Source organism: Pogona vitticeps, chromosome 12, assembly GCF_051106095.1.
Source record: "Pogona vitticeps strain Pit_001003342236 chromosome 12, PviZW2.1, whole genome shotgun sequence".
In the NCBI taxonomy this organism is placed as follows: Eukaryota; Metazoa; Chordata; class Lepidosauria; order Squamata; family Agamidae; genus Pogona; species Pogona vitticeps.
In genome coordinates, this window is record NC_135794.1 from 24,235,612 (window position 1) to 24,258,108 (window position 22,497).

Here is a 22,497-nt window from a genome sequence, read left to right on the forward strand (position 1 = left end):
CGGGGAGCCGGCCATGGGGCGATCCCTGGGAGGCGCCACCCGGGGAGGAGGAGGAGGAGGAGGAAGAAGGAGAGCTGCAGCCGCTGCAGTTGCCGGAGGAGGAGGCGGCAGAGGAGGAGGCGGCTGCCTGAAGACCCATCCGGGCATGGCCCTTCTCCGGCGAGGCGCCCACGCCCTCCGGGGCCACCGCTAACCAACCCTCCCTGCCAACCTGGCTCTGCCCCACGGCGGGCATTCCTGGCCCCTCGTCCTCCCGGCTTGGCCCCCGAAGGCAGCCCGCGGGGCTGGGGCTGGCGGAGGGTCCCTGAAGGGGCTGCGTCTCCGGCCCCCCCCCAACGGCTTTCTGCGCGCAGGCACGCAGGTAGGGCGGCCCTTCCGACGTGCAAGGGAGAGGACACGCGTGCCGGGCGGGCGGGCCGGGAGAGGCGCGGCGTCCTCGGCGGTAGGTGAAAGAGAGAGACAGGCGGAGGGCCGGCGGGGGAAGGGGAGCTCGTCTCCGGCAAGGACGCCAGCGGCCGCCCTGCGCGTGTTGGGCTTTGTTGCGTCTCGTGTGAATCGCCAGGAAGGGGGTCTCTCTCTTCCCCACCCCCACCCCCGCGCTGGGCGCGTCTGGATCCCAGCCGGGGCCGGGCAGAGGTGAGTTGGGAGGGGAGGGGATTCCCGGCTTTTTTTGGGGGGGGGGTTACAGGGGAAGCCTCGGGGAGAGACCCCGGAGGGCGAGGGGGTCTCCCCACCACCACCACCACCACCCGGGGCTCGCCCTCCCCAAAGACTCCCGGCATTGGCGGAGAGGGGGTTAACCCAGTTGGGGGGCGCCGGCCGGGAGCGTTCAGGGGTTACGGAGGCGGAGGTGAGCAGAGCCAGCCTGGGGAGCCCTGGGCCCGTCCAGGAACAAGCCCCGAAGGCGGGGACGGCCAACCGTTGCCATCCACGTGTTCTCTGCCTGGGGATGGGGAAACCCCTGGAAAGGTTCGCCCCAAGTCGGGATTAGCAAATTGGGTAGCTCCGTGGTTTAGGTTCTGTCTCCCCGCCCCCCCCCCCCCGCTCTCTGTGCATGGTGGGACTCCCACCCAGCCTGGATGGCCTTGGGCCAGCTGCACCGTCCCAGGACACCCCCCCCCCGGAGAAGTAGGAAAGGGTTAGGCCACTTGGCAAGCTCCTGTCCTTGGAAAACCCTGAGAAGGGTCACCGTAAGGATGAATTGACTGGACTGCACAGTGTTATTATTGTTGTTGTTAAACAAAACTGGCAGGTCCTCCCCCTAGACCAGGGGTCTCAAACATGCGGCCATTTGTGGCCCCCCAGATGATAGTTTGTGGCCCTTGCCTTGCCTGCCCCCCCCAAGCGCCCACACATCCTCTGCTGTCAAGAGTAAAAAAAAAAGCCTCGCCTCGCTCAATAACTCTCTCCCAAGACAGCACCTCTTGCACCCTCCATCCAGAACTGCCGCCTGCCAGCCAGCCCACCTGTCTGTCGGCTAAGGAAACTCCTGGGCGGCTTCCTCGGGCTCTTGCTCCGCTTGGCGGAGAATCGGATGCGGCCCAGCCTCACCCAGACTCTGCCTCTAGCGGCCCCCCAGGTAAACTGAGTTTAAAACCCCTGCCCTAGATGTTTATAGTAGTATCAGTGTTGGCAGAGCGAGAAGGAGAAGGAGATCAGCCGGAGGTGTCCGTGAGGACAGGTGGTTCCACCTCCTTAGACTTTGTACCCCACGGGGGAGCCGGGCAGATGCGTTTCCGGGTTGCCAGAGAGCCGGCCGGAGCGTGAGCCCATCTTTGCTTCACCTTCACAGCCTCCTGTTTGCTTTCCTTGCAGCTTTCATCCCTCGGCGGCCATGACTCGCTGGGGCCCGTCTGGCCCTTCTGGAAAGAGAGATGACCCAAGCGCATAGGAGAGCGGAGCCGTCGGGCCGGCCGGGGTGGGTGGCCTGAGGAGAAGGGCCCCCTGCCCCAATCCCCCCCCCCGGAGCATCCTGCCGCACCGGCGGACGACCCCCCTTGCCCCCCCAAGGATGGCTCGCTCGGGCATCTGGAAGAGCCTCCAGTCCGTGCTGCGGAAGAAGGACGACCCCTTGTTCCTGAACGACTGCAGTGCCTTCGATTTTTCCGACGAGGTGGGCGAGGAGGACTTCCCCAGGTTCAACAAGCTGCGCGTGGTGGTCGCGGAGGATGCGGCCGAGACGCCCGCCAACGGGGCGCATGTGGGGCCCCATTCCGACGACGAGTCCTTGCTGGACCGAGACGCGGCGCCGCGGAGCGCCCAGGCCGGAACGGGGACGGATCCGTGCCGCGGCTGCAGCCAGCAACGGGAGCGGTTGAAGCAAAGGACGGTGAAGCGGAGGCTGGTCCTGGCGGCGGTTCTCTACCTCCTCTTCATGACTGGAGAGCTTGTAGGTAAGGGAGCCTCTGGAGGGGGGGGGGACGGGGGACTCTCCCCTGCCTCCTCCCTCTGTTCTCCAGGGGGGGGGGAAATAGGAGGATTTTGAAGTGGCCACGGAAGGACCCCCTCCATCTGGACTTTTAGCCCTTTTCACAACTGGTTCTAGGACGTGACACACAGGCTAGGAAGACGGTGGTATTCGCCAGCGCACAGAGGCGACCGGTTCTGATAGCATCCCGAGTAAGCAATAAGTGGGTTGCAGAAAGAGATTTCCTGCTCAACTGCAAAATAACATGGTCTCTCATTTCTGAAGAAACACCCAGACTGGGAGATTTTGTTACCCCTTTCTCATACTTTCAGGCGCCTTTTGGAGGCAGAGAGAGAGAGAGAGAGAGAGAGAGAGAGAGAGGATGCCTAAATCCATCTCTCTCTTTCTCTCTCAGGCAGCCCATTTAAAAGAAACATTTCCCGCTGATCTTTATGGGAATTTACCTGTATTTTACCTTTTGTTGCATGGAATTTGGAGCCCTGTAGGTGACAGACAATGTTCTTTCGGGCCAACTGGCTTTCCGAAAAGTCAAGAGTTGCCTTTTCTTCAGACCGAACCGTGCCCATTGATTATATTTTTAGCTCAGGTTCTTCTTTCAAAAGCCACCCGGTGGCGCGTGTGAAAAAAAATTGGAACGGTTCCCCTTAATAGCTCGTTCTTACACCAAACAGCCCACAGCCATCAGCTGGCTGTGTGAGAACTAGAAACGATTTTAAGTGTCACAAGGCTGGACTGTATAACACTGGTGTATATCCTGTTTATCATATGCGCAAATATAATCTCATATTTCTTGTTCCTCCAAAGGTTGGAACACGGTCAAAACATGTTGGCCACGATGTGGCATCCAAATCTACTTAAGTCCCATTTATACTTGTGGGGCTTAAAAAACATGCATAACCACCTAAAGGCCGACAGCCCCCATTTTGAGCAGAGAGTCCTGGCCCAAAAAACAAACAAAAAAAATTGTGTTGAGATTTTTTTGTTCCTGCAGGGTCCCATCTGAGTGGTGGTTAGCCTGATGAGGACCTATGCAAGTTGGAAAGCTAGCATATAACTGTGATTTTTTTTAAAAAAAGTTTTTAAATAAATGCCATCATCCACCTTTGGCTCAAGGAAGTCAGGGGTTTCAAAAGCCTCCTGCGGTTGGTGGCTGAACGATCAGGCTGCTGATAAGACCGATGGTCCACCTCTGGAAGATCATTTCTTCCATGTTGCTGGTGAAGAGGTTTGTAATCATGGAGCCGGGAGGCAGCCCCTCCGTCCTTCATGGTTCACTGAAGACAGCAATGAGACATCCAGCTCGTTATGGGCCGGAGGAGGAGGTTAACGGACCTGTTTGAAGTCTCATCTCTCTCCTTCAAAGGAACAGCAGGAGGCTTTTTAAAACAACAAAAGGAGAAGCATGTGAACCTGGCAGTTCTGCAAAACCTAGATTAAAGCCCTGAGGAGGATGTGGAACAGGGTTGTGCAGGGGTGTCGCTGTGGTGAGCTCTGCCTTCCTTCGCTCACCCGGTTTTAAAAAACAAGACAAGACAAAAACTTTTTAAGACAACCACTCCCGGAACAGCTCACACAACGTGGGGCATTTAGGGAGTTGTCATCTAAAACAACAACTGTTTTAATTTCCACCTTCTTTTGCCACCCTCTTTTCTGCCTACTCTCTTTTATATTTCTCTCTTTTTCTGCCCCGCCACTTCATCGCAAGACCAGGATAGATCCGTGGGAACCGCCCGCCCCATGAGATTACTTTTGGGCATTCGCTGTAGTTTATGAGGAAAAAGGGAGAGAAAAAAAGATAAAAACAAAACCCTGTCTTGTTCCAGGGTGTGATGCTTTAAGAGCCAACATGGTTGATTGTGTTTAGTCAAGAGAAGTCGTGTGAGCGCTACGTGTGGGCCCTGAGGCTGCTTTTGAGGGTCCTGGCCCATCAGATGCCCTCTTCTCCTTTCCAAAATTGCTTGAGGCCAGACTCCTCCTAAATGAGTCACAAGACCCTCCCCCCACCACCATTTAGAGTTATAAAATCAAAATATTTTGAATATGTTTCCTTTCTGTTTTCCTTTTTTCCTCCACTCCCATATGACCTTTGTGCTCCCCATAGACTGTTTGGGGCAGAAGACTTTTACTTGAACCTGCGGATGTTGGCTGAGGCCGTTTAAATTATTGGAGGTGTGGAGTTCAGGGCGGGAGGCAGTTAAGAACACCAGCCAATTCCACCGACTTTCTCTCCCCTGCTCTCTGAGAAGCGTCCCTAAAGAGGGTGTCGCAAAAGATAAACTGGATCCGTGCTCTTTTTCCACTCTCTCTTCCCCGCAAATAGTCTGCGGCTGAAATAACTTATTAAAACGAGACGAATCCTGTCAGGCCTGGCTTGCTTGGGAGAAAGTTTCCGAGCTGAGACATCGCCGCTTTGTGCTAACTTTGTATGCGCTTGGTGTACCTTGCAATTACACCACGACTGACTGAGGGTAGAGCCGTGATTCAGCCTTCGTTAGATAAGAATGGTAATTGGCAGAGATTCTCTGGCAAGGACGGGACATCCTCAAATAAAGGCTTAAAAGGGATTGTGAAGTACAGCCTCTCCCAGCTTGGCGTCTCCCAGACGTTGGAGACTACAGCTCCCATCAGACCCAGATCGTCTCTATGCTGATGAAGCAGAACAACGAAAGGCCAAAACACTTCTGCAGGGCCCTCCTGTTAACGAAGCATGTTTTGAGGTCGTATCTTTACACATTTGTAAACGTCGTGTTGCCCTGATCCGTGCTGGGTGTGCAGTTGCAGCCAAACACATCCTGCAGCTTCAGCTTCTAGCCAGGATGATTAAAAAAAACAAAACAACTTCTGTGTTTCTTCCCCTTGTTTGGCATCCTGAATGATATTTGCAATATCTCGCCTGATGAAGAGACCTGCAGGACTCAGAAGTTTGCTTGTTGGTGGTGGTTTGGTTGGTTCCGGAAGAGATTTTGCATACGGACTACATAGCTGTGTTTCTCTTGGTTGTAACCTGCCTCTGAGTAACGTGCAGGAAATTCTTTAGCATCAAATGGCTAATATTTATCCCTTTTTGTAAAACTTTCATGTTCAGGTGGATACGTCGCCAATAGTCTAGCCATCATGACGGATGCACTGCATATGTTAACAGACCTCAGCGGCATTATTTTGACCCTGCTCGCTTTGTGGCTGTCTGCAAAGTCACCCACCAAAAAGTTCACCTTTGGATTCCATCGCTTGGGTAGGTGATCTTGTTTGTTTGTTTAACAATAGCCTGCGCCAATTGACAAACCACAATGTGGTTTCTTGAAATCTAGCTTACGGTGCTCTCTGAACCCCTCTCTTGTAACAAAGTATGGTTTGTTAAGTAGCCACAAGCCACCATCAGAAGCTATTATGGTTTGTTGTTGTCTTATGAACTTTGGCTTGTTCAAACCATGGCTTGTTGTGAGAGTGAAACCCTCAACTGTGGCTTGTCCTTGGTTTGTTTCCTCCGCTCCTTATCTTGAAACAGGAACTATCCAAAAACTTAGGAAGGAAACAAAACAGAAATGGGGAATATAAGGGACCATTTCCTTTTTTCGATTGCTGTGCAGTTTGTGGCTTAAAATGGGCTTATTGTGAAGTGAAAATGGGCCTTATGACACAGGTCAGTAAATAAAGGGTGGATCAGTGTGAGTGTTAAGCCTCCATCCTCGGGATGGGCAAAGAGCCGCTCTCTAGATGTTGCTGGAATAGCAACTCCCGAAATTCTGCTCCATCTGCCATGCTGGCGAAGGATGATGAGAGAATCAGTCCAACGACTTCTGTGGGGGCTGCACTTTGTCCACCTCTGCTCTGAAAGGTGCAGCTTACTACGACAGAGGCTGGCAGTGAATGAACATGCTGTTCTGTACGCTTGGAACAAAAACAGTTTTGGATGTTGAGAGCAGAGATGTGACATTCTTATCTGCTTCTTGTACTCAGGATTTCTGCTTCTGAAAAGACCAGTTTGGGAAATGTTGCAGAAGCCAGATGATAGATAGGATTAGAAATTCTCCTTGATTCATTGGGTGACCTTGGCTAGCCTCTTAGATTTCCTCCCCTTATCTCACAGCATTGTTAGGAAGATTAAAATGAGTGTGTGTGTGGGGCCCCCAGAGAATTACTTCTACCACTTCTATGATAATAATAACACGTCAATGCCTTTCATTTTGGAGGAGTTGATAGGCATATGATTATGTACTCATTTCTGGATGAGTTGATGTGGCCTTAGCAACCATCCTGGTCTTGAAGGCACCCAGTCTTGGCAGATTTTAGAAGCTAAGCGGGTTGGGCTTGTTTGAATGACTTAACTGGACGGGAGACCCACTAAAGATCTCCAGAGAGGACAAGGAAAGAAGGTTTCATGAAACTGCGGACCAAGCGGGCATTACTGGGCCCAATGGAACGGGGGTTTGACTTAAATATATAGGTTCCCTTTGTTCTCGTAAACTGGAGGTGAACTTTTTGCCCCTGCGAAAAATTGGATGGCTTTTTCTCGAGACCATTCTGATTTTAAAAAATAAAGACACTTTTTTTTGCAATTAAAAATGCCTTATCTCACTCTGTTCCTTCATGTACCTCTGCCAGGTTGGTCTCTGAGCTCATTATTCCAACTGTGTTGTTCATATGACTTTTTTTTTTTTAGAGCTATGATTAGATTTTTTTTTTTTTGGCAACGTATTTCATGTTTTTTTTTAAAGTCTCAACAGTGCTGCCTAATAACTCTAAACACTGGGGTGTATTTAAATACCTTTTGAAGGCCATTCTTGGCCCGGGTGGGTTGTATTTCAGTCCTAAGGACTCTCATTCCACAAAATTAAAATCTCTTGAAAGAAAAGTTTCATGGCTGCCAAATTCTTTTATTGTTTGAGCTCCGAGGAGATTTGCTGCCGTACAGTACAGTACAGTATGGCTTTAATAATGAGTTGAGGGGGGGGTGATGTAGCAGAGCGGGTGAGAAAAGAAAATATCTCTGTCGAGGAATACAAAACCTGGCAGACTAAATTATGAAATTTAACCAGATTCCTGGATGGAGTAAATGGAGATTTTGGACACCGTTCTCCTCCTTGCTTGTCTTCCAGCTTTTCCTGTTCTCTACCTTCCTAAAGTTAGCCTCGTGGTGCCTGTACATTTTGTATTTTTATAGGTCGACAAAGCCAGCCTACCTGTGTTTTCACAGAAATAAACCCTTTTGTATTCAATGGGGCTTCCTTACAGGAAAATTGGCTGGTCATTGTGGAGCCCTCCAGAGAAATCCTATAGTTATTGCATTCAATGGGTCTCACTCCTGGTTCAACATGGGCAGGAGTCCACTTTTGATGTTGCTCTGTTTTTATGGGGGTTTTTTTGGGTGTGTGTGTGTGTGTGTGTGTGAAGGATCAAAGGAAAAAGTAACTTCTGAAATGATGGCTGGAATCTTAATTCGCCTTCACATAAAGTTTATGTCACTTGTTGTGGTTAATTGTCGCTAATTGATGAAGGGCTGGGATGTGTCTTGGCTGCCTCATCAGGTGTGTAACTAGATCTACCCCACTATGTTGTCCATTCTCAGACGCTCTAGCCAGGGGTGAGGAATGCTGGGAAACGGGGTCCATCAAGAAGAGGGGCCTGATTCGTCTGCCTCCCTGCGGTAAACAGAACAGATCACCACCATCAGGCCAAGTCATGCCGGACAATTATGTAGAGATGCTTATAGGCTTTCTGAATGGCACTTCCTATTTCCCATTCTTCTTCTTCTTCTTTCCCAGAGGTTTTATCTGCCATGTTCAGCGTGCTGCTGATTTATATCCTTATGGTCTTCCTCTTGTACGAAGCCGTTCAAAGAACGATCCATATGGACTACGAGATAAACGGGGACATCATGCTAATTACAGCGGCTGTCGGTGTGGCAGTGAACCTCATGTGAGCTTGTTTTTCAGTTGTGTGCAAAATGCACACAAGTCGGCTGCAATGCCAGCCTGGCCATCTTGGGGAGGGGGGGGGATTGGCTTGCATTTTGTACAGGGATGTGAGTGGCGTGGGTGGATTGGGCCTTCCTCTCCTTGATTCATTTTCCAACTGCCCTGGCCTCCCAAACCAACTTCGGACAGACTGTGATCATGTCCATGAATGGGCGACCCATCAGTCGATCTAGTTACCAAAACTATTTGTTTACCTACTGTTTTTAGCTTTAAACATTGTATTTGGATGATGTGAGCCACCTTCTTTAGGAGAAAGGCAGGGTAAAACTATAGTAGATAAATAAAATAAAACAAACCTGGCAACTGGTAGGGGTGATCACGTTCTTCAGTCTTTGTGTTAATAACAGGAATCAGCTCTGATAATACAGGTTCTTCTCTTTTCTCTGTATCTCTCTTTGCGCCGTTCTGCTCTCTTCTAATTTCTGGTCTTCTGCTCTCCCTTTCAGAATGGGCTTTCTGTTGAATCAGTCAGGCCACCTCCACTCCCATTCCCACGCTCCTTCATCTGTTCCTCCGCCAAATCCTTCATCTCCAGCTTCTGGCCACGGCCACGGCCACGTCAGCCTGGCCGTGCGAGCGGCGTTTGTACACGCCCTGGGAGACTTAGTTCAAAGTATCGGTGTCCTTGTGGCTGCCTACATCATCCGGTTCAAGGTAGGAGGTTTCCGCCAGTTGGTGAACGGATTGTGGACAACTCAGCCTTCGCATGCTCTAATGTCCTCTTGGCTCCGGTAGACTTACATCCATCTGGTCCAGGGCTTCAGATGCCCTCAAGCCCTCCATCATCGTTTTTTTGGGTGCTAAACCCGGCTGCCGTGCATGCACCACGTTTGATTCATTTGAAAGGAAAAACCAAATGTTTGAAAGAAAAATCTTTATTAAGGTTCTTTCCTCAATGCAGTCTAACCAGTCACATGTCTTTGGTTTCAGCCAGAATATAAGATTGCTGACCCTATATGCACATATGTATTCTCAGTTCTTGTGGCTTTCACAACATTTCGGATCATACGGGACACCGGTATAATTGTACTTGAAGGTAACGATTATTCATATCCTTACAATATGAGGTTATAATTTCTAAGTCAACAGAAGAATTATTATTTGTATTGTTTCTTTGATTATGTAAGGCAGTGCTTCCCAGCCTTGGGTCCCCAGATTGTTCTCAAGACTACAACTCCCAGAAATCCTGGCCAGCCCACCGAGTGGCGAAGGCTTCTGGGAGTTTTAGTCCAAGCACATCTGGAGACCCATTGATGTAAGTTCTTCAAATGTTGACCAGTAAGATTTGATAGGTTTCCACTTCATATGGGTAAATGTGGTACCTTCTCTTGAGGAAATTCCCAAGGAGATAGCTGAGCTAGTCTGTGTTGGAAGAAGTGGGCTACAGTTCATAAAAGTGTATGCCTAATAAAACATAGTCTTTAAGTTGCTACGAGGCCTTTCTGTTGTTAACGGCTCTAAAACAGTAATTAAAGATGGTTTGCAGCAGCATCGTCTTTTGGCAGATGGGGACCAGCGTGGAAAGCCTTCTTTGAAGACCCAAAGTTTGGGAAACACATGTATTTAATTGTTTATACCTTGCCTTGCCGGCAAATTCCCTGGCAGTGGCTAAAATGCCCGGCATCGTTGCTCTGAATTGCATGTATTAACTCAAGCGACGCAAGACATTTGCCAGTTAGCGGACACGGCCTGAGATGAAACTGATTAGCCTTCGGACAAGGTTAGATGACAGCATTTTGTCTTAAAAGTGTAGGCACTGTGCGAATAAACGACTGTCACATTGATAACCTTTTATAATCCAGTTAGTATAATTATTTCACGCCAGCCTTGCTTTTTTCTTGTAGGGGCTCCAAGGCATTTGAATGTGGATCACATTAAGGAAGAGTTATTGAAAATTGAAGATGTGTTTTCTGTGGAAAACCTGAATGTCTGGTCATTAACTTCGGGGAAAACGATGGTCATCGTCCACTTGCAACTAGGTAAAAAATGGATATGGAGTAGGTGAACCGGGTCCCTGCAGTTAGATGGTCCTTTTAGTCTTATATCTAAAGAGCCTTCTAGGTTTCGGACCTACACAAATCAGAAGAAAAGACCCAAATTTACCATGTATTATCTGTTGGGGAAAGGACAGGAAAATAGATAAATAAGGGAGAAGGGAATAAAATTGCGTATTCTTGGACAGTGGACCCGAGGAGGTGTCTTCCAGAGTGGTCCATAGCTGTGGGATTCTGGGAATTGTAGTCCAGGAGAAAGAGGAGGAGAAGAAGAAAATGTTTCAAAGCTCGGAGGAAAGCAGTGTGACCTTCAGGCAGCTCATGCTTCTTTTGGGCAACAACAGGAATCTCACAGTCCTTTCTTAGTTACCTTTTAGAAATAATTAATCTTTAGTATTTTTAGTTATTTATATGGCGATATCCTTTATAGAGAGCAGGGGGAAATTATGCATATACAGTTGGATCATGGTATCTACAAGAAATTGATTCCAACCGTCCCCCACTCCCCGTGGATGCTGAAAACCGCAGATACAATAAACTCTCTCTGTAGCATATAGAGAAAGTTTAATATATCTCTGTGTAATCTCTGGTTCCCTCTAGTGGCCAGTTCTAGAAATACACATTGGAAACATATTTCTGGGCTTTTTGATTTAATATTTTCAGGGAGTGGATAAGTTAAACAGCAGATACTGATCCCGCAGATACGGTGGTCCTACTGTAATTTGCAGATTGGATGGAGAAGCCTTCGCCATCTTTGCATGTTTGCTGTTAAGGGGACATTTAATGGTTTTGTTGGGTTTTTTTTTCCCCAAATAATTTTCTTGCTTTTCAGCTCCCGGGAGTTCTACCAAGTGGGAAGACGTACAGTCCAAGACCCGGCGGTTGCTGCTGAACACGTTTGGAGTTTATCAGTGTTCCGTCCAACTTCAGAGTTACTGGCGAGAAGACGACAAACCTTGTGCAAACTGTCAGGGTTCCAGTGCCTAATTTTCCACAATTTTTTTTTTGTGGGGGGAGGGGACTTTGCTGCCTTATTCTCTCCTTTTTTAAAAAAAAAAGAAAAAGGAACTTGCAGCCAAAAGACCACTAAGCAATACATGCCTGATTTACAAATGGAACAGAATCCCTTTTAGATCTGGATGTGGATCGGCGCTCAGCACGGCAAGAAGGACTTGGGACAGGCAAACCGATGAATCCGGGATTCCTCCCTTCCGCAGCGACGACTTCTCGCTTTCCCTCTCTCGCTCGTGGTTTCATTGAGGGTTTCCTCGCCCGTTTCTTTCCTCTTAAGTGGTTTACACATTCGTCGGGCAGGTACTTCGTAGCAGAAATGTCCGCCGTTTGGGGTGACTTGTGTTGCGGTACTTCTCCCGCGCTTCGCCAAGGGTCGTCAAGAAGAAGCAACGAGCTGCGTCGGAAGAGATTTGACTAGATGGATCATGTCCGTGATCTACGAAGTTAATGATTTCTGAGCTGAGCTGGTTGCACAGTATTTTTGCACACCCACGCAGAGCCCTGCAGCCAGCTTTTTAATACCTTGTCTAAAACAATGGTGCTGGGGTGGCCAGGGACCCTTTTTAAAAGCTGTCCCTTCGTACAAACTCAAACACATACTGGGAAATATGAATTTAGTTTTTACTTACATTCCAAGCGATAACCGTTTTTCTCCCAGAACCAATGACCAGTTGTTTAACCTAAGATGATGGGGCTGGGCCCGTTATGTTTCCACGGACTGATACTTATTTTTTGTGTCTTTTGGCCTAGGCTTGTGTTGTAGAAAAAGCCTATTTAATTTCTCCAAATGTGTACGGTTGACTTTTGAGAGGATACTTTTCTTACCGACTGCCTTGAATATCTAAAGCAATGTTTTAACCTGCTTCAAGAGAGACCCTTGGGGGGTAGCACGATTCTTACGCCCAGTAATATAAAAATGCCATGGGATCCCCCTCTTGAATGATTTTGGCCTCAAGGAAAGAGAGGGTAATTTCGTAAAAAATATTAAATGCAAATATCAAATCAGTAAACTCTGAACTTTAGATGTCTTGGAAGTAAGCGAACCCAGACTTCAGATGTGCTGCGGTCCCAAACCGTAGAACGGTGAGAGAATCTGGTCTCGGTGCCTCCTTTGCGTATCCGATAAATGTATGGTTTCTGCATGAAGATGTGCGCCAGTGTGCCAGTGAAATGTGAGTTATTTGGTGAACTGCGTTGCCTTTCATTCAAAACAAGGAAGGCTCTTTTTATTTTCCCTTAGCAAATCTAAAACGAACCTTCCTTTCTGACCTGTGCTGACTTGTAGGCCTTAATTGACTGCATGGAGGCCCCCAATTATCATTATGGTTCTTCTCGACATTCTGAACACGAAGAAGGGAAAAAAACTGGGGGAAAAGCCCACCGGAAGACAGAAATGCTGCTTTCAGACCAGTCCAGAACCAGACTGGGGATAGGTTAAGGATGCCAAAAACACGACTCGTACACCACATGTACCAGGACATGGCGGCAGTGTCTGGACCCCTGTCCCACTCTGATTGTTCTAAAGAGGATTCCCGTTTACATGAATAACATTCTGGGAAAGTAGCATCCTTTTCTTTTTAAGCTAAGCCCCCAACTTTGGTCTCTGGCTATGAAATGGTAGGCAATCCACTTTTTAAACATAGCTGGTAAGCTTGTATTTTCTTCTGGAACGTTTGGGTTAGGGCTTTAAAAAAAGCCCCAAGGGGTAGTTCAGCTTGATTACAAAAGACAACAGAAAGGGGTCTCGTTGTTACCAGTCGGCAGCATATTTAGATGGATTTAGACTATTAATACGTACATAGTTGGAATAAATCATTCACCGTGTCCTTCACGGAGTCATTTTCACAATGGTTTTTTAAGGTTCAGTATTTGTCTTCTGATGAAGAGTGATTAAAAACAAACAACTCATCTTTATTTTCCATGAAAGCGATTCAGGCATTATTAGTTTAGAAAATAATATTAACAAATCATTCTATTCTTTCCTGCTAAAATATTGTGATTTTTTTCATTTTATGCAGTGAAGATGAAAGTTTCACAAAACAGGTTGGGAGTTCGTACCTTGATTAAACTCTTCCGGGAGGGGGGTGTCTCCAGGTTGGATTTCTGATCTCTCTTGTGTCATGGGGAACCAGCTGTCCACCATTGACTCCACTCCAAGACAAAAATTTCAGTATTAGTTAGAGCAAAGTGCACTATATAAAGTTGTTTTGCTTCCAAAAAACAGAATGGAACTCCTGCCATACAGTATACGCTTGCGTTTCCTGCCCAGAGACAAGGAGGCAGTCCCTTTGGAAATGGTGGTGTTTTGTCGCACTACAATATAAACACAAAGCCATATCACAAGTTTGTGACAAATTTGCATCCCTCTTCTGTTTGACCTCTCTGGAAGTAAGGTATTTTTTTTTGCACACAATGGATATTCATAATGGGTATTTCATTAAGTAGGAGTTTACAGTATACATCCTTAGACGTTTGGGTTTTTGGTAGATCTGTACTCGGAGTTTTTAAAAATTGTAACGATATCCTATATATTTGTTTAATGAAACCAAGGTCTTGCTTTCTTTGTGGATTTATTAAATCATTTATTAAACTGACCACCTATACGTCCCGCCTACTCTTCTCTTGTGCCTTTTAAAAAAAATTGTATTTTGAGATATTTTTTCTTACACAAAGAAAATTTTTCTTATACAAAGAATTTGTAGAAAAAATTTTCTTATACAAAGAAAAATGACCTGTGACATCCCAAGAGTCTCTAATAGTGTCTGGGTTTTGGCTCAGAAATCTCAGAGAAAGTCAGATACTAATACTGACCCACTTAGCTGCACAAGATTGCAGGTTGGGAAGGGGCACAATGCTGTAGAAATACAAACACTCAAAAGGCTGATCGGAATTTTTTTTTTTCTTAAAAACAAACAAGGTTTACCCCTTCCCTGTACAATTTTCACTGCAGAAAGCTTTTCCTTTTCAAAATAACTTATTTTTGTCCTCTGGGGTAGTATTGTTTCAAAATTAATTACCAGTTTTTTTTCCTCCCCTCAGCGACACAGAAGTAGAATCTACTTTGTCCGGAGGTATCCATAGGCTACCCAAACCATTAGTGGAGATGGGCAGGCAAGGTTATTTTCCTTTTCAAAGAGCTTTTGAAAGGAAAAGGACAAACACAGCCATTAAATAATGGCTCTGGTGAGTGCTTTCAAAGGAGATGCTTCAGAAGTCCTTTGAAGTTGGCCGAAGGAGGCCAGAATGGACCCATCTGACATCAGGAGAACATACCGGGTTTTTTTTCCTAGGGGAAAAAAAATCCTAGTACTGACAACCACAGCAACCAAAGGTCAAAGAAAAAAAAAAAACAGCCAGTTTCTTGTCTGAGACCAATCTGCAGGTCTCTACTTTCTGTTTTTGTTTTTTTTTTTTCAAAAGGTTTCCTGGGAGGGAAACTTCATCTTAACAGGATCCTGGAGAACTGAACTGAAAGTTCAGTTGAGCTTCCAAACTTTAAATGTAGACACCAAGTTTATTAAAAACTATATATGCTTCTGTTATCAGTTGAGACAAAAGTAATTTAATTCTTCTAAGGTTCACAACTGAACAGAGATGGGTACAGTATATATCTTCAAAAAGCTCTTCATTTTTGGGCACGTGCGGGAGAAATTTTTCAAGCACACCTTAACATCTTTATCCAAACAGCTTGTGGGGAGACCCTAAGAATAGAGCAGAAGCATTTCCGCACACCGGTTTAGATAATCTGGCTTGTGCAGAAGTGATTCCACCAGATTCGTCATCTGCTATTAGTCATCCTCACTTCTGCATTTTTTAAAACTTCTGCCACCTCTTCCGTGGGCTCCCTTGCTTGGCTGGTTAGAATCAGCTACCAGATATTTTGTTTAGAGAACACAAAGGGGAAATAAAAGTCAAGAATGAAGAAAGGAACACCAGACTACTGTCTACTAACAATTCTCCCTTACATATGGGGTTATGTTGTACATTTATTACTACCGTTAGCAAGAGACACAGATGACTTGCATTAGGCCACCTTTTCTAATAACTCTAGGCCCTTCTAATGAGAAATTGCAAGGTTCAAGTGGAGAATTTCGGCTAGGTTTTGTCCTAACATTGAAAAGCAGGCGGCTGGTCAGCTCTTTGTTTATAAACTGCACGCCCCCTTGTTTATGTGTGAACAGAGAAAGATCTTACAAATCTCAGAACATGTTGCAACTATTATTCATTTACATTCATTTATTATTTAACTACAAAACGTGGTTTCTGGAGGGAACAGTTTAAATGCATGAGAAAGGAGACGTGATAAAAACGTATTGACAGGATTTAGCTGATACCAATGCAACACGACTGTTTTTTAACAATCCAAGCCAGCCCACTTGGTCTACCTGGCATCAGTGTAACACACAAACAACCCCACAAACCAAAACATTCTTTTTCCCCCTCTGGATTGGCCTCTGGAAGCATCCCATCCTCACTCTGGCAACCGGCAGACTTGGGAAGAAAGCAAAAATGCAAACAAACTACAGATGGAAGAATGAGCATCTTTGAGCCTCATTGCAGGCAACAGCTGGTGCAAAGGGGCCCTTGCGCCCGGGACCAGGATTGCACCCTGTGTAACTGGCAAACTATGTATGAATTAAAAGCACAGTGTCGGGATCTGGCCCACACCACTCTGGCAGCTGCAGGATTGGGGCCAGGCTGACCCAGGAATGGCGTGGTGTTTGCAGGCTCAGGGCCTGGCCAGTGTAGCACCTGCTGGGCCACTCATGAGGCTCACCTGGAAACCTGGAGGGAAGGCCCATTGAAGGAACGCTTCTCCCTCCCAGAACTTCTCTCAGCAACAAAGGTCTTTGGTCCTGCTGTACTGCCTGCCTTGCTGCTCCAGAGTCCCTGCATTCCAGTGTTCCTGCCCCTGCCTCCAGCATCTCTGCGTCCGGACTCATGTTCCTGCCCCTGGTCCCGCCCCTGCTTGCTTCTGCTGGTCTCCTGCATCTTGGTGCCTTGTTCTGGCTCCCAGCCCGGTGCTCCCACCTCTGTTTGGTCACGGCCAGCTGCGCAGTGGGTGCTTTTGGACTTGGTGAGAAGCTGGCCCGGGTATCTTGCGACTGCAACACACAGGTACCGGGCAACTTTTATTGAATATTATAATAGAAATAATCTCTGTTCACTTACAAAAATATTTTGCTTCATTATGAGAAAACAAAACAAATAGTAAAAAAACACAAATTGACTATGTTTCTGAAGATTTCTGGGGACACCGGAGAGGGCCTTTTCTGTGGTTGTTCCCAGTCTTTGGAACTCCCTCCTACTAGAGACCAAACTAGCCCCCTCTTGGCTGTCCTTCTGCAAGCAGGTTGAGACCTTTCTCTTCAGGCAGGCTTTCTCCGAGTGACTGGCTGCCCAAGTATGGTTTTTTTTAATGGATGGGTTTGCCTTGCTGCTTTAAATGTGTTTCCAGTGTTGCTTTTTTTACCATCTTATAGCATGGTGTTTGTCTTTGTATACTTACTCTTTTTAGCTTTGAGTATTATCTTTTAATGACATAAGCTGCCCTGGGTCCTTTTTAAGGAGAAAGGTGAAGTTAAAAAGATGCCTTTTAAATAAATACACAAATGTATCTTCTTGAATTCATTACAAATGCAATCCAATATTCATGAGCACTTGGGCATTGTTTTTAATTGGCATCACATCCTGGCCACCATTCCACAGTGCGGCTGCAGGCGGCGTTCCTTCTAGAACCTCTGTTCCATGGTAATAGATAGGTGCGGTTTTGAAACACCAGAGGGGTGTCCATTGTGAATTAGAGCCTCACAACATTTTTGCGCACAACACAAACCCTGCTGTCCACCAGAACCAAGCTAAGGGCCCCTGGACTGGTGTCCGCTGAGCCAGCCAGAAAGCTCTCGGTCTTCCATTTCAGTTGTGTGAAAGTCTCTGTCACAGCAGTTAAGATACCTCCACCAATTCTGGAGAGGTGGCACTGTTACATAACAGCACTGATGTTACCTGTCTGTCATGGGTTTGGAGGGAAAGTTCCATCCTATGGGGAGTGGAAGGCGGGACATCAGGAGGAGGGGCTGTACTGTATAAATATGTGATGCCTGTGTGGTGAAGAGTAGATGCTGAGACAGACTGTGAGACACTGGGTTGGGACGAAGCAGCAGCTGGGGAAGAAGAAGCTGTTGTGGGAGTCTGGGTGTCTGACAGGGTACTACTGTGTGTCAGAGTACCAGCCTGAAAGGTTCAGGGGTCTGTTGGTTAGCCAGAACTGATGGGTTCAGGGTCTGTGCTTTAAGTTAAAGGTTCTAGGTGAACCAAACTGTATGCTTGTGTGTGTGAGAATAAGCCACGTTACTTTATTTTATTCACCTGATTGTTTTATTTACCCTGTTTGTATTTAAAATAAACCTTATTCTTTTATTGTTTAAAAATCCATCCCTGGTCTGTGTGACTTATTATAGGGAATGGTTGGTGGCAGCTTGGTGTAACTGTGTGGCAGATCCCAGTAGGTCTGGGTTTGTCACATTGATTGGTGTCCAGCGTGTGGGATACGACTGGTCCAGTTGTCCAGCGGTCCAGCAAAGCCTTGGCAAGTGTGCCCAGAGCAAGGGGGGTCTAGTCAGGGACAGTTTGAGGCGCGTAGGTAATCTTCTAGGTGTACCTCACGGGGAGGTGCGCTAGTAGAAGAACGTGCCAACTGGGGAGACTTAGATTAAGGTGCTCTGAGGCAGCCTAGTTTTGGCGGGAAAACGCTGAGGAAAAACTGCGTAGCAACAGCGAGCTAGCTTGCCAGCTGAGAGGCCCAGCAGAGGGGGGTAGGCTCTGACTCGATACTGTTGCAAATTTAGTGCTGAAGAACAGCAGCAATCTCTAGGGAGAGCTGGTTCTGAGGCAAAAAGGAAAAAAAAAAAAAAAAAGTGGTCGTTTTATTTTGAGGCTTGACTTTTTAAAGCAGCCTGTTCTGAGGGGGGGTTATGCCCTTGACTCGAAGCCAAGTAGCAGACATGAGTGAAGTGAAAGACCCCCAGATTGACCAAGGTTCTGAGGATGAATTTGGCTCAGTGCAGGGTGACAGCACAGGAGAGCAGGACCCAGAACTCAGGAAAATACTCCTAGCCCAACAGCATGAACTGAGGGTGAGGGAAATGGAGGAAAGATTAGAGAGAGAAAGAAGGGAGGAAAGAGAGAAACAGCGGCAATTTGAAGAAAGAATGGAGAGAGAGAGAATGGCGTTTGAATTAAGAAAACTGGAACTGTTGAACCAGAACAATAATAATAATAGGGATTCTGAGGGAGGCCAATTGTCTAAGGCTGACCTGAAGAAATTCCCTGTGTACCACAAGGGAGATTGTCCTGAGGTGTTCTTTTCCTTAGTGGAAAGAGCGTTTGTGGACTTCTCAGTGAGGGAAACTGAGAAGATGACCATCATGCGATCTTTAATCAGTGGTAGCCTGGCTGAGGTTTATGCCGAGATGCCTGAGGAACGGATGAAAGATTTTGCAGAGTTTAAAAAACTGGTGTTTGCAAGACATGGGATAAATGCAGAGCAGCTGAGACAAAGGTTCAGGTCCCTCACTAAAAAACCAGAACAAACTTTTACCCAAGTGGGGGCCCAATTGGTGAGGCTGCTTGAGAAATGGCTATCGCAGGAGGGAACAGAGACCTATGAACAGCTTAAAGACTTGATAGCCCTGGAACAGTTCTATTCAGTTCTGCAGGGGGAATTGAAATTCCAGGTGAGGGAAAGGAAACCGAAATCTGTGGCAGCAGCCGCAGAGATCGCAGATTTTATTTCCCAAATAAGAAAGCCCTTGGGTGAGGGGAAATCTGTAGGTAAACCCAAAGAAACCTACAGCAAGTACTCTCAGGGACCAGGGAAAAGCCAGCAAGGGGGAGGGGCCCATGGTGAAGGGAAGCCCTCAGGCATGAAACCAAGCCCTCAGATTTTGGAGGGAAAACCAAAACAAGATGAGAGAGAATCAAAATATACCAGAAAATGTTATTTCTGTCAGGGAAAGGGTCATCTAATCTCAGAGTGTGAGAAATTAAAGCAGCTAAAAGGAATGGTGCCTCAGAATTCTAGTGGGACCAAGCCAAAAGCTGTGTTCTGTGTCCAGAAAGAGCAAGGCTCAATGTCACAGAGGGAGCCTGTTGCCATGGCTACTCAGTCTGGGACAGCTGCCTCTGCTGATCAGGCTGGGGAAAATGGTCCTCTTATGGAGGTAAAGCGCTGCTTGCTGATAAAAACAGATTCTCAGTTGTTTGAGACAGCAGGGGTGGACGTAGGAATACTTGACCGTCAGTATAGGGGGCTGCGGGACACTTGTTCCCAGGTAACCCTGTGCCATCCAGATATCATCCCTAGGGAGTTTATAATCCCAAATGAGAGCATGAAGGTGGCAGGGATTGAGGGGCAGATAATCTCTCTGCCAGTAGCAGAGGTACCTGTCAACTTTCAAGGCTGGAGGGGAGATTGGCGGATAGCGATTTCATCGACTCTGCCAGCAGCCGTGCTCGTGGGAAATGACCTGGCTGAACATGTGAAACGGGTGCTAGTGATTACACGCTCACAAGCCACCACAGGGACAGTTCAGGGGGGTAATGATGAGCCAGAGACGGAAGCAGGTGGGGGGAGTTCAGAAGCTGTGGTGGAAACCTTAACCCCAGACAGCAGATTTGGACAGGAGCAAAAGGCAGACGCCACTCTCCAAAAGTGTTTTGAACAGGTGACTGACGCCCAGCTGACACCTGAAACCCCAGTGAGATTTCTGGAGAAAAAGGGGATTTTATATAGAGAAACCCTGAGGAATATCTCAAAAGGGGGAGATGGGATCAGAAGTCAGCTGGTGGTACCTGAAAAGTATCGCCCCATGATCTTACAAAGGGGGCACTCTGACATGTTTGCTGCACACTTAGGAGTGAACAAAACACAGCAGAGAATAACACAGAATTTCTACTGGCCTGACATAGGGAAGCAGATCAGGGAGTTCTGTAAACAATGTGATGTGTGTCAAAGGCAGGGGAATAACCGCGACAGGACCAAAGCAAAGTTGTGCCCTTTGCCTGTGATTGACACTCCGTTCAAATGCATAGGGGTGGATATAGTGGGACCTTTGCCCAAGGCCACAAAGAGGGGGAACAGGTTCATCCTAACAATTGTGGACCATGCCACAAGGTATCCTGAAGCCATACCCTTGTCTAACATTGAAACTAACACAGTGGCCGATGCTTTGGTGGGGTATATGTCCAGGATGGGATTTGCCTCAGAGATAATCACAGATTTGGGCGCATCGTTCACATCAAAGCTCATGAAACGCTTATGGCAAATCTGTGGAATTAAGCACAAGGAAACCACTGCCTATCATCCGGAAAGTAATGGGTTAACTGAGAAGTTCAATGGGACTCTAATGCGCATGATTAGGGCTTACTTGGCAGAGAATCCAAACAATTGGGACCAGAAGCTGCAATCCCTTTTGTTTGCCTATCGATCAGTGCCACAAGCCAGTACCGGGTTCAGTCCATTTGAACTTTTATTTGGAAGAAGGGTGAAAGGGCCCCTTGATTTGATCAAACAAAATTGGGAGCAGATCACCCAGGATGACCCACAAGACGTTGTGACATACATAGACACCTTGATGAATGACCTAAAGAGAAATCTAGAGCTGGCAGCAGAAAACCTGCAAGCTCAGAAGGTCAGACAGAAAACATGGTATGACCGCAAAGCTAGAGAGAGGCACTTTGACCCAGGGGAGGAAGTGCTTTGGCTTAGGCCCTGCAGGGAGAATAAACTGCAGCTCAAATGGGCAGGACCATATAGGGTCATTTCCAAGATGTCAGACCTGAACTACCTAATAGAGCAGGAGGAGAACCAAGCAAGGAGGGTGGTTCATGTGAATGCCCTAAAACCCTACTACAGAGGGGAACAGAGGGTTTTATTCGCGATAAAAGCAGCTGAGAGTGAGGAAGCGGAATTACCCTTCTGGGAGGGTAGAGGGGAAGTAAAATACAACCCAGAGGAGGTAAAGATCAGTCCTGCACTCACCCAAGACCAGCAGCAAGAACTAAAAATGCTGCTTAGTAAATATCAACAGGTGTTTTCCAACAAGCCGGGGATAGTGAAGGGAGTGATGCATCGGATCCACACAGGGGATGCACCCCCGCAGGCAGTATCCCCATACCGAGTAACGGGACCCTATAGGGACAAGGTGCGGAAGGAGCTGGACGAAATGCTGAGGGAGAACATAATCGTCCCCTCTTCTAGTCCTTGGTCCTCTCCGATAGTCCTTGTGGACAAGCCTGATGGGAGCATTAGGTTTTGTGTCGATTACAGGAAATTAAACCGTGTAACCACTCCTGATGCCTACCCAATGCCCAGGCTAGACAACCTGATTGAAACCATAGGGGGTTGTCGGTTCATCTCATCATTGGACCTGGTAAAGGGATATTGGCAATTAAGAATTGATCCCAGGGATCAAGAAAAGACTGCCTTTTGCAGCCCTTTTGGTCTCTATGAGTTTCGAGTCCTGAGCTTTGGTCTCAGAAATGCACCAGCCACATTCCAAAGGCTGATGGACCAGACCTTGGCAGGGCTCAGTGACTTTACAGTGGCCTACATTGACGACATAGGGATCTTCAGTAATACCTGGGAAGATCACCTGATACACCTGGAGTTAGTGCTGCAGAGGTTAAGTGCAGCAGGGCTAACAGTAAAGGCCAGCAAGTGTCAGCTGGGTAGCCCAGAAATAAAATACTTGGGTCACATGGTAGGGGGAGGAATGATAAAACCCCTGGAGGCCAAAATAGAAGCTGTTCGTGATTGGCCTAGACCCAACACCAAGAAAAAGGTCAAATCATTTCTTGGGTTGGTGGGCTACTACAGAAAGTTCATCCCGAGGTTTAGCGAGATTGCGGCTCCGCTGACCGATCTGACGAGGAAGAAGGCTGATGACCGCATCCCGTGGACCAGCGACTGTGAGGCGGCGTTCCAGAGGTTGAAGGAGGCGTTAATCAACTATCCTGTCCTGCGGGCTCCAGACTTCGACCGGGAGTTCATCATCTACACCGATGCGTCTAACAGCGGGGTAGG

General features: G+C 47.3%; 1 protein-coding gene across 1 annotated transcript; it reads left to right on the forward strand.

Moving 5' to 3' along the window:
• The first annotated feature begins 1,888 nt into the window (after positions 1-1,888).
• SLC30A4 (solute carrier family 30 member 4) lies at positions 1,889-14,014 on the forward strand. Its single transcript, XM_078380995.1, has 7 exons — positions 1,889-2,393; positions 5,514-5,660; positions 8,191-8,344; positions 8,850-9,057; positions 9,334-9,439; positions 10,248-10,382; positions 11,230-14,014. The coding sequence occupies exons 1-7, from the start codon at positions 2,012-2,014 to the stop codon at positions 11,382-11,384; spliced, it is 1,287 nt and encodes a 428-aa protein (XP_078237121.1). The 5' UTR covers positions 1,889-2,011; the 3' UTR covers positions 11,385-14,014.
• Positions 14,015-22,497: the final 8,483 nt, after the last annotated feature.